This window comes from Cervus canadensis, chromosome 1 (genome assembly GCF_019320065.1).
Source record: "Cervus canadensis isolate Bull #8, Minnesota chromosome 1, ASM1932006v1, whole genome shotgun sequence".
Classification (NCBI taxonomy): domain Eukaryota; kingdom Metazoa; phylum Chordata; class Mammalia; order Artiodactyla; family Cervidae; genus Cervus; species Cervus canadensis.
The window spans coordinates 113878931-113890908 of NC_057386.1; the positions used below are offsets into that span (position 1 = coordinate 113878931).

Genomic DNA, 11978 nt, shown 5'->3' on the forward strand with positions numbered 1-11978 from the left:
TCTCTTGTCATGTAACTATCAGCATGTGATTTTATCTTTCATGGCAAAACAGCCTTGTGGGTGATCGTCATGGGGCGAGACTGCTTGCGGCAGAGATGTTTATATGGTGTTTGAGATCTTTGACAGCCTGGCTAGAGTTGACACTTCAATCCGGGTCTGCAGCCTCCAGCTCCACACCCCCGCCCCCAGCCAGCCCACAGTGCTTCCCTCCCCAGCTTCCCTCCCTCCCCATCCCAGTTCCTTTTGCTCCATCTTTTTGTACTGTTCTTCGTTCCCAAGTTATCTCTTGGTTGGGATGGAAGCATCTAGAAATAGGTCCTCATCCTTCCCCACCCTCCATCTTGTGAAGCCCCTGAGCTATAATCAGTAAGACCATCATGACTGGATGAGGTGATAACCCTGTTATCTAGGAGATCGAGAAAGCACTGTAAGATAATGGCATTTTCATCCTAACAGCAAACTGAAAACAACCTACAGGTCCACCATTCGGGGAATGGAAAAAGAAGGAGGTATTGAGTGAGTGGAAAAAAAGAAAGGCCTACAAAGCAGTGCTATATATAGCAGACAACTTCTGTTTTTAAATCTGCAAGCAAAACCATAGATTTTCTATGTATATACGTGGGAGAGAGAGAGAGTGCATGCTAACACTGAGACCTTAAAATGTACCCGACACTCTTTCATTATTCACCTACTTATTCTCAGAACAGCCCAGCAAGGTCGGTACTATTAATGACTCCCATTTGACAAGTGAGGACACCGAGGCCCAGAGGGGTTCAGTCACTCTGCCAGGGTCACACAGCTGGCACCTGCCCCCAGGCCGTCTGGCCCCCTGGCCACTCTACATTTAAGACTGAATGAAGAGGTGCCCTCCAGAATGCTATGATCGGGTCCCTGCAGGCGGCGGATGCACCGGGAGTGGTGACCACAGGGACTCTTCACCTTACTGTTAGTGTTTTAGAATTACTCCTCAAGAACAAAATCTTAGTCCATTTTAGTCACGTAAATAAAAAGTCATCTTTAAAAAGTCATAAGAGGTCAAGGAAGCAGAATCTGAGCACCACTGAAATGGTGTGCACTGCCTAGCACTTTTCTGCCAGCTTTCCACTCTGTGCCCTTAAACCCATTGTACAGAGCAGGTATGCTGAGGCCAGATGACTCGCCCACCTTCTTACAGTTGAGGGGAGCCGAGTGGGTCCCAAACACCAGGTCCCCCCCACCCCCGCCACCTTCCCTGCTGCCCCAGCGCCACCTGGGTCTGCCCACACCCCATCCAGCCTGCCCTCTCTTCCCAGGATTGAACGATCCACAGACCAGGTCATCAAGCCCGTGAACCTGGAAGCTCTCTCCAAGTGGACTGGCCACATCCCTGGGGATGTGTTGAGGGACATGGCCCAGATCGCCCCCATGCTGGCCCGGCTCGGCTATGACCCCTATGCAAACCCGCCCAACTACGGCAACCCCGACCCCATTGTCATCAACAACACACACCGGGTGAGTGCATTGCTCACGGGGAGATGTGGCCGGGGGTGGGGGCTCCTGCTGCCCGAGGGGACACTCGCTCCCTTGATTCCTAGGCAGCTGGCTTGTGTCTGTCTTCGAATGGCTGCTTGCCTTCCCATTTTCACTTGGGCCACCAGGAAGCTCAAAACCAGTGGGTATTGTGCCTCTCACTCCGTAGCATCTCCTGGCGGGCCCATCTGTGCTGATTTCATCCTGTTTCTCCGCTCGGCCTTGTCCTTTCCCCTCTGCTTCCCTGGCTGGCAGTTCATCTGTTTGTAAAGCCCTTCAAGTCAAGGCAGGATGTGAATAAATCAAGGATGGGTCCCTTTATTGCACCTGTAATTTTCATTTCTATTTATTTATTCATTTCCGGTTGTGCTGTGTGGCATGCAGGATCTTAGTTTCCCAACCAGGGAAGAGAGAGAATTTCCATTTCACTGCGAGTTGGCAGCTCTGCCCTTGTCCTTGAAGTGTAAGCCCATCTATTGACCTCCTTACTTCTTCTTCCCCTGACATCGGCTGACTCTGTAAACTTGTGGAAATACTCAGAGATCCGAGGTAGACACCCAGACTGCATGGAGAGAGTGGGTGTTGGCAACCTGGATACGGCTGATTATCACTATGTTGTTATTTTTGGTTTGATATTTATTATTCATTTTAACGTTTACTATTTAACCATAGTTATTATCCTTTACACTATACTTAGGTGTTTTAGATACTTTACTGTATGTATGTATATTTCATAATACAGAAGTCATTAAGGGATTAAAAAGAAGCCACAGTGGCTGGTGGGGACCTTGAAATCCAGCCCCTAAGTGCTTCTCCGGAGGGAGAGGTGGCTGGGATGGGACGAGGGCCTCAGAGAAAGCTGGCCCCTCCTTTCCTACATTCTTAGCCAGGGGCGCAGCAGCAGCTTCTCTGGAGTCTCTTTAGAAGGCAGAGCCCCCCGGCAGGTCCCAGACTGTGGGTCCGAAGCTCCCAGAGTCAAACCTGACCTTGGGTGTTGTATAAAAAGATGTTGATGAGCAGTGATGGTTAAGATCAGCTCTTTGGAGCTCTGCTGTTCGTGTGTTTAAAATAGAGAAGGTTCTCTAGAGCTCTTCCAAAGAGGTTGACTCCCCAAAGAAGAACTCTTGTTTTCTACAAACTTAGTTAATGACACAAGTGTTAGGAAAACCACAATTCACTGATTCACTTCACCTCATTTGTAATGTCAATTTTTGTGACAGATACACTTGTGCTTCTAAGAAGAAATATTTTGACCCTTCACATATGCAAGTAGAGAGTTGAACGGGTCAGTTTCAATTTTTTTTTTTTTTTTAATTTCAAGTTTCTGGCTTACATATCCAATGGTGCAGATTTTGATGTAAGAACAGAATTAGTTTAAAAAAATTTAAAAAGCCAAAAGCTTGCTCTAGTTTTGTGACCTTGTGTACTTTTAAAATATAATCAAGATGGCAAAAAACAAAAACACAAAGAGGTTTATTCCCTGAACATGTTGACCGTGTTCGTCGCTCAGTTGTGTCCGACTCTTGGCGACCCCATGGTCTGTAGCCCACCAGGTTCCTCTGTCCGTGGAATTCTCCAGGCAAGAATACTGGAGTGGGTTGCCATGCCCTTCTCCAGGGCATCTTCCCAACCCAGGGATTGAACCCGGGTCTCCTGCATTGCAGGCAGATTCTTTACCATCTGAGCCATCAGGGAAGCCCATTATTCCTTGGGGTTTCATAAGTCGTGACCAGTGCCAGACACCTCATTTAGTCTTTATAGTGGTTTTGCTGTGGCTGTGAAGATAAATCCCGTGGCTGAAAGCTGTGTGTGTGTGTGTGTGTGTGCATGTGGATACTGAAGGCACAGAATGTTCCTGTCCTGGGTCCTGGCAGTACACTCAGTTCTGAAAGGACCCCAGTGCTAATGAGACCATCTATATCTGTGCTGTCCATTACAGCCGCTAGGCTTGTGTGGCCATTGAAATGTGATGAGTCCATATGGAAAGGGTGCTATGTAAGTGTGAAACTCACACTGGATTTGAGGTCCTCATCAGTTCAGTTCAGTTGCTCAATCGTGTCCAACTCTTTGCAACCCCATGGACTGCAGCATGCCAGGCCTCCCTGTCCATCACCAAGTCCCAAACCTTGCTCAAACTCATGTCCATCAAGTTGGTGATGCCGTCCAACCATCTCATCCTCTGTCGCCCCCCTTCTCCTCCCACCTTCAATCTTTCCCAGCATCAGGGTCTTTTCCAGTGAGTTGGTTCTTTGCATCAGACGGCCAAAGTATTGGAGTTTCAGCTTTAGCATCAGTCCTTCCAGTGAACACCCAGGACTGATCTCCTTTAGGATGGACTGGTTGGATCTCCTTGCAGTCCAAGGGATTCTCAAGAGTCTTCTCCAACACTACAGTTCAAAACCACCAATTCTTCGGCACTCAGATTTCTTTATAGTCCAACTCTCACAGCCATACATGACCACTGGAAAAACCATAGCCTTGACTAGACGGACCCCCCCCCCACCAAAGCATGTAGAATTTCTCACTAATCATTTTTATATTGACTATGTAGGGGAGGAAACTTTTCCCTTTTTCTCTTCTCGGCTCTTTGACTGACCTGATAATGAAATTGACATAAGACAGATTAATAGGAGAGAAAACAAATTTAATATCATACATACAAGGACTCATAAAAATAGGATTTTCACAGGAAGGGGCCATAGCAGGTGTCCTTCAACCCTTTTAGGCAAAGAAACAATGCGTTTGTGGAGAACTGACAAGGCAGAGACACTTGGGCTTGGGGGAGTAAGTTAGCGAAGAAGAAACAAGGTTTGTTCACACAGCCTTCTGGGCCCCAGATTCTCCTTGTCTGGTGATAAAGATGTCTCTGTACCTCCTGGGGACAGGAGGGCATCTTTCACTTGCGAGATTTATTTCCTGCTCCCAGGGGCTCAGAGGAGGGTCAGAGTGTCCTTCTGGCACTGTTGTTGCCGTCTAGTCACTCAGTCGTGTCCGGCTCTTTGCAACCCCATGGACCACAGCACGCCAGGCTTCCCTCTCCTTCACTGTCTCCTAGAGCTTCCTCAAACTCATGTCTGTTGAATCAGTGATGCCATCCAACCATCTCATCCTCCTGCCTTCAGTCTTTCCCAGCGTCGGGTTATTTTCCAATGAGTCAGCTCTTCACACCAGGCGGCCAAAGTATTGGAGCTTCAGCATCAGTCCTTCCAATGAATATTCAGGGCTGATTTCCTTTAGGGTTGACTGGTTTCATCTCCTTGCAGTCCTAGGGACTCTGAAGAGTCTTCTCCAGCATGACTGTTTCTTAAATAATTTTAATTCAAAACAGTGAATATGCCAGAGTGGTGCATTTGGGGGAGACCTAACCTGAACCTCATCAATTACATGTTGAAGTATTAATTTTTGGATGTATCCGGTTAAGTTAAAAAACAAAAACAAAAACACCACTAGAGGGAATTCCCTGGCAGTCCAGAGGTTAGGAATTTGCACTGTCCCTGCTAAGGGTGTGACTTCAATTCCTGGTCAGGGGACTGCGATCCCACAAACCCTGGCCCCTGCCACCAACCCCCCCACCAAAAAAAAAAACCCATTGGAATTAATTTCACTTTTTTTTTTTCATTTAACTACTGTGGCTACTGAAATATTTAAAATTACAGGGTTGTTCACATTCTGTTCTATTTTACAGCGCTGGTCTCTCCAGTACCTTGTATTTCCAGAGAACAGTGGGAAGGCTTGGAACTTTCTGGTTCCCACCGCAGGGCCTCTGCCCTGCTGTGCCCTCCGTCTGAAAGCTTCTCCTTCAGAGCTTAGCCTGGCAGGGTTTCCTTGGAACGCGGGGCTCAGCTCAGAGGCCCTCTGTCCCGGGAGGCCCTGTTGGACCACTCCCTCAGGAGAAGCCCCCCGGGCACTCCCAGTCACCCCTCCTGCCTTCCATGTGGTGCTTCCCATGGTTTGATCTGTTCTTTCCTTGTGTTCTGTTGTTACTTGTGGATTCTCTGGCCCTCCCTAGTCTAGAATGGAAGCTGCAGGAGAACGGGGATTTTAGTTTGTCTTGTTAATGGTGTAAAACCCCTGCACAGCCCCACTGCCAACCCCAGAGCTTAGACTAATATCCGGAGGATTGTTAATAAATGTTTAGGAGGAGCCTATTAATAAATGTTTGTTGGAGGGGTGCATAGATGAGGTGAATAAGTGGATGGGTACATTTGGTGGATAGATGGTTGGATGGGTGGGTAGGTGGATGGGGGTGTGGGTGGGGGTGGAGGGTAGGTGGATGGATAGGTATATGCATGAGAGGGTAGATGGGTGGCTGGGTGGGTGGGTGGATGGATGAATAGATGGATGGGTGGGAGGATGGAAGGATGGAAAAATGGTTAGTTGGGAGGGTGGGTGGGTAGGTGGGTGGGTGTGGAAGTGATGGGCTAAATTTTATTTTTTGATCATTTCTAACAATAGTGATTTTTTTTCTCTTTCCTAGGTCTTGAAAGGGGACTATAAAACACCAGCCAATCTGAAAGGCTATTTTCAGGTCAGAAACCCCAGGGGGAATTCTGTAGTCCCACCTGTTTGCTCTGTGTCCTCAGACACTTCACTGCTCTAGTACGGCCGATGGTTTTCCCCTCAGAAAACTGGGTGGAGGTGGGGAACCGCTCAGGGGCTCTTGAGTGTCTGATCCACCCTGGGCCACATCTCAGCAGCCCTTCTACCTGAGCCCCGTCCTTCCCCTTGCCCCCCTGGCTTGAATGCAGCTAAAGGGATTTGGTGGGGACTTTCTGTCAAAGTTAATGCCTCCAGTCTTAAATTCAGCTTAATTTTAAGTGGCCTTTCCCAAACAAGCCACAACCCAGAGCAAAAATTTCATCAGTCTGCCCAAAAACGAGAGTCCCATGATGCGGGTGTGTGTGCAAATGTGGACGTGATACAGTCCTGGGTCCCCACACGCGTCCCCCACACTTGGCCTTCCCTGCATCCTGCGTCTGTCCGTGGGAGTCCCTGGACCTTGTCAGAAAAAACCACTCCTGGGACTGACGTTAAGCCATTCTCCTTTTGGTGCTCAGGTGTTCCTTTAAAAAAAAATTTTTTTTTTTAAATTAATTGATTCTTGGTTGTGCTAACACATGTGAGATCTTAGTTCCCAGACCAGGGATCTAACCTGAGCCCTCTGCCGTGAGAGTGAGGAGTGTTCACCGTGGGAATGCCAGGGAAGTCCCGAAAGTGCTTCTTTCTTTAATGAATTGTCCTGATGCTAAAATCAGTAGTTTTAGTTGGTGCGTGTGTATGTGTGTGTTGGCCAATAAAAGGTGAAACACCCTGTACCAATTTCCACTTCAGTTATCAAACTCATACATTCTCACTGCCTGGGGCCCCGCACATGTTGACCCTCTGGCGTTGAGTCCAATGCTCCCTGCATGGGAACCAGAAAGCCATCTCATGCCACTGTGAAAAGAAATGTTGCCAGAATTAGTCAGTACTAATTTGTTATTTGTTTTAACCCAAAGAAGATATAACAAGAACAACACACAGAAGTGGGCTGAGGGGGACTAACCACAATCTGAACTCTTTCCCTTTTTACATATAGTGTTTTTTGTTTTTTTTTTTTGGCCTACCTGGATATTTGTTTTTGTATTCCTTGAGATTGCATGGGATGAGCTGCTTTGTTTTGCTGTCTTAGTGTTTTTCCATCCTGGGGTTTTCACCGTGGCCATTCTGGGTGACTCCATAGTTTCCTCTGGAATGCATTCTCTGCCGCCAATTACTTAACTGTTGCCCTAAGATGGTTTGTAATTTTTGCACTATTTTGAATGGTGTCATGCACCTGTCCACCTGGTTTTGCCTCTCTCCTGTGGGGTGAGTGGTGCAGGGCTCTATGGACTTATTCCCTTAAAATACATTTTTAGGGAGTGGAATGGGTAGACGTTTTTAGAGTCTTTATTGAATTTTGTTACAATGTTGCTTCTCTTTTATGGTTAGGGTTTTTTTGGCTGTAAGGCATTTGATCTTAGCTCCTCAACCAGTGATGAAACCTGCACCATTGGAAGGCGAAGTCTTAACCACTGGACTGCCAGGGTTAAGGACCCTGGAAGGGTCCTTTTAAGACTCTTGAACCACAAGGCTGAAATTGTCTTACAAAAGAGCTGGACCAGTTTACACCCTCTTGCACTGTGTGGGACCATTTTTGCTCTATTAGGACCAAAAATGAAGGGATGGCATATGCTTTGTCATCGTGAGCAGTCCCACCCTCAGGAGAGCTACCCCGCGAGTTATATCAAATTCCTACTTCCTGCCCTCTTCTCCTCCAGGGTCCCTGCACCCATACACACATGACCTCATGCAGGATACTGTAACACTTGGAAACAATCTTAGGCAACAGTGTGGTGTGTGCATTATATGGAACACTAGGATACTGAGTAGCCATCCAGACTGTCCTTGTGCAACAGAAAAAATGGGAAAATAGGAAGCCAGCAAACCAAAGCAGCTCACACATCAGAATTGCAGCTCCTGCAAAAAATGAGTCCACAGTTCCTGAAGTTCACACACCCTCTCCTTCCCAGGGCTTCGCTGTTCCCTCTGCCGGAAATGCTCTGCTACCCACACCCGTGCACGGCTGGCCTCGTTTCATCATCTAGATCGTTGCTCACAGGGTGATTTCCAACACCAACAACCTGACTGTCCAGATTCCAGCTAGCTGTTGCACAACGCAGTTCAATTCTGACACTGATTTCCAAACATAGCCTCTAAACCCCCAGGTTAAGGGCCCTCGCCCCACAGGAGTGCCCCCTCTTCAGATGCCCAGACGACCCACCTTTCTGTCACTTGTCCACCAGCCCTGAAGCTCTCTGAGCCTCATCCTTCAGGGATGTTTCTGGAGGTTTTATTAAGCAGTAGGCACGTGGGCTCCCCAGGTGGCGCAGGGGTAAGAAATCTACCTGCCAGTGCAGGAGACATGGGAGATGCGGGTTCGATCCCTGGGTCTGGAAGATTCCCCTGGCGGAGGAAATGGCAACCCACTCCAGTATTCTTGCCTGAAAAATTCCACGGACAAAGGAGCTTGGAGGGCTACAGTCTATGAGGTTGCAAAGAGTCGGACACAACTGAACATGCATGCATTAAGTAGGCATGGTTGATTAAATCGTTGATTGTTTGTTATTCATTGCTCTCCAGAGGTTTGGGTAGGGGTGGCAGGCACTGAAATTTCCAACCCCTTAATCATGGGTGACCAAGCCCCCATCCTGAAGCTTGAGGGCCCCAGCCACCCAGGCGTCTCATTTGCAGACAAAAGATGCTTTTTATCACTAGGGAGATTGCAAGGGTTCTAGGGCTTGCTGTCTGGACCAGGGTAAAGATCAGATGTAAGTTTGTTATTATGTACACACATGCTAAGTCGCTTTAGTCGTGTCCTACTCCTTGCCCGCCAGGCTCCTCTGTCCATGGGATTCTCCAGGCAAGGATACTGCAGTGGGTTGCGGTGCCCTCCTCCAGGGGATCTTCCCCACCCAGGGATGGAACCCGTGTCTCTCATGCCTGCTTGCGTGTTCTTTACCACTAGCACTGCCTGGGAAGCCCAGCTCTTTCATTACCCTACACCTTAAATGTCACCCCTCTTAAATGAGACCCCAGGGGCCTCTGGGAATCACTTTGGAGGGGTCTCAGCACCCATCACTCATATCAGCCCGCTGTGTTGCCTGGACTTAATAATTCCTTACAGACGCGTTTGCAGGCTCTCCCCACTAGACTGTGAGGTGCAGGGGAATAGGAGGGGGTCTGTCATGTCATGTTCTGTGACGCTGGGGAAGACTGAAGGCAGGAGGAGAAGGGGACGACAGAAAATGAGATGGTTGGATGGCATCACCAGCTAAACGGACATGAATTTGAGCCACCTCCTGGAGATGGTGAAGGACAGGGGAGCCTGGCGTGCTGCGGTCCATGGGGTCGCAAAGAGTTGGACACGACTGAGCGGCCGAACAACCAGTCCTGTTGACAGTAGCTCAGTGAGGGAGTGTGTCGTGAGCCCCTGGCACCCCCACCTGGCCGTGACCTTCCTGTGTGTTGTCTTCCTCCAGGTGAACCCGAACAGCACCTCCTCCCACCTAGGAAGCTCGTGATTTCCAGGTAGGCCTGTGGGCTTCTCTGGGGCCTCCCACCACTTCTGAGACCAGGAGCCACTTTTCTGAAAAGCTTGTTCCTTCCTGAGCCTCCCCGGGTGGGGGAGAGGCTACCAAGGTGGACTGACCCAGCCCTCTAGGTTTCCATGGTGATGGCTTGGGGAGCTGTTTATAGAATCAAGGCTTGGTCTCCTAGCTCTGGATCTGGGTGGGGGTAGGCATCAATGGTGAACCAAAAAGAAACAGGTTACTCTGTCGTTGGGCAGCGGGGTACAGAGTACCAGTGTGATGGGGGGACTCTAGACCAATTTGGACAGGCCTGGCTTCTATAAACAGCATCAGGTTGGCCCAAAGCAATTAAGGTTCTAATAATAGGCACCGGGGGCTCTGGTCTAACAATAGCCCCCATTGCACTGGCCCAGGTGGTCCTGGCCATTACTCCTCTTACCCTCAGCATCCCTTGGAGGCAGGTCCCAGATTTTACGGAGGAGAAAAACCGAAGCCCAGAGAAGGGCTTTGACTTGCTCAAGGTCACACAGCCACCAAAAGTCATCTCCCCCAGAGTTTGTGTTTTTTTTTTTTTTTTCAGAGTTTGTTTTTAACAGATGATTTTAAGTGCATTTTTATCCATCCGTGTTTTGCCCGGAGGGGTGGGAAAACAGGTTCTGATCTTGGGAAGATATTTATCTAAATATCTCAAAACTCACTCCAGGTTGGACTCCTGCTGGCCTCTGTTTTCCCTATCTGGAGAATGGGGATTGGCCCCTGTTCCGCTTCCAAGGGTGGTTGTGAGTTGACGTGAGCTGGCCCCGGTGGGAATGCTAGGCCCTGGCGCTAAGGCTCCATCCAGCCACTGAACTCGCTTCCTTACATGGCTCAGCTTCTCTGATCAGGCTCAAGGAGACCTGGGGGTCTCAGGGAAGCCAGAACCAAGTTGCCTGGGTATTTATTCTGCTGCTGCTTTTAAACTGTAACAGAGCTTCTAGCCTCAAGCCTATTTTTAGTCCTTGCCTTCTTTTTAAATAATCAGCATATTTTTTTGTTTTTCTTGAAGTCCCCTTTGCACCAGCCCCCAAGGCTGGAGAGACACTTAAGTCACCATCGTTACCAGGGTTCCCATTTTGAGCTGTGCTAAAATCCAGGACTTGCGCTTCATTCCTAAGAAGCCTCAAGTTGAAAGCAGCCTTTTCCGTGTTTCTCCCTAACTCGATTCCCCTCGCTCTCTTTCTGCGGGTTCCTTAGTAGAATCCTGAACCTTTGATAAAAACCAGATCCGTTCCCCGCTTCACTGTTCAGACGAGGTACCAGAGACAGGGTGCTTTAGCTAATTCCCAGGAGGGAGCTGCCCTTAAATACATGCCTCCTCCCTGGCCTCCAGAAATTCACTGGCACTTTTCATTGCTGCCATTTGCTCTTCATTAAGTCAGGAAAGTCTTCGAGGTCGAGAGGCAGCAGGCTGAGCTGTGCGTAAGAACCCAGGAGACATTTTTAAATGTAGATTCTCTCCGGCCATCTGGGATGCTATTGGAAAATCCCACAGGCTTATGTGAGTACACGCAGACCATCCGTCCAGCCGTCACACGTATAAATATACAAGAGCTATTTTGGAATCGTGACTCTGGGGCCTAATGCCCGTTTTTTTGTTTTTCCCCTTTCAGATCTCGGCACATGGCTTTGTTTGCCAGAAGAGGAGAAACTGCATTCGAGTGGAAATCGGACCTCTAATCCAAGCATATTGCTTGCTATTAACCGCCAAAACAGGACTGCTCACGAGGAACGTCTTTGCATATATGTTTGCAAAAGCTGAGTCATTGGAAACTTAACCTTGAGATACTCTGTCTTAGGACAGTGCGGGGTAGAGAGCCAAGAGTGTGAAAGTAGTCCTGCTTTTGAAACTTAGGTTATTTTATATTCTTCCCCTCGAGAACTTTTTTTGTTTTTTAAGAAATGGATTTGCCATCCTCCTCAATTCGCAGGACGGCTGTGGTGGCTTGTGTCTGGGTCAGGGCCTACCGCCTGTGCCTCTCCTGTTGACCCTTACTTTTGAAGTCAAAGAATCTATTTAAGAATTTTAATATATGAGGCTTTCTTTTATCCTTCCTTGGTTCTACTCAGTTTCACAGAGGAAAACAAATTATATATATATATTATTTGAATAAACGGAACAAGGACTCATCTGTCTCTGCCCTACTTACAGAGAGCTTCCCTGGTGGTTCTGGTGGTCAGGAATCCGCCTGCCAATGCAGGGGACCCGCCTTCCCTCCCTGGGTTGGGAAGATCCCATGGAGAAGGGAATGGAGACCCACTCGAGTATTCTTGCCTGGGAAATCCCGTGGACAGAGGAGCCTGGCGGGCTACCTCCATGGG

General features: G+C 48.5%; 1 protein-coding gene across 5 annotated transcripts in view; it reads left to right on the forward strand.

The window, feature by feature from the left end:
* The window catches only part of TPST2 (tyrosylprotein sulfotransferase 2), a 52628-nt gene extending 40842 nt beyond the window's left edge, over positions 1–11786 (forward strand). For 4 of the 5 annotated variants that reach the window (XM_043438016.1, XM_043438025.1, XM_043438007.1 and 1 more), the window contains exons 4-8: positions 1293–1491; positions 5987–6037; positions 8061–8150; positions 9570–9618; positions 11270–11786. In XM_043438016.1, coding sequence (XP_043293951.1) covers positions 1293–1491; positions 5987–6037; positions 8061–8135 — 325 coding nt within the window. In that variant the 3' untranslated portion in view covers positions 8136–8150; positions 9570–9618; positions 11270–11786. The remainder of the gene's footprint in view (positions 1–1292; positions 1492–5986; positions 6038–8060; positions 8151–9569; positions 9619–11269) is intronic. The other variant, XM_043437998.1, reaches the window with a different exon arrangement.
* The last annotated feature ends 192 nt before the right edge of the window (positions 11787–11978 follow it).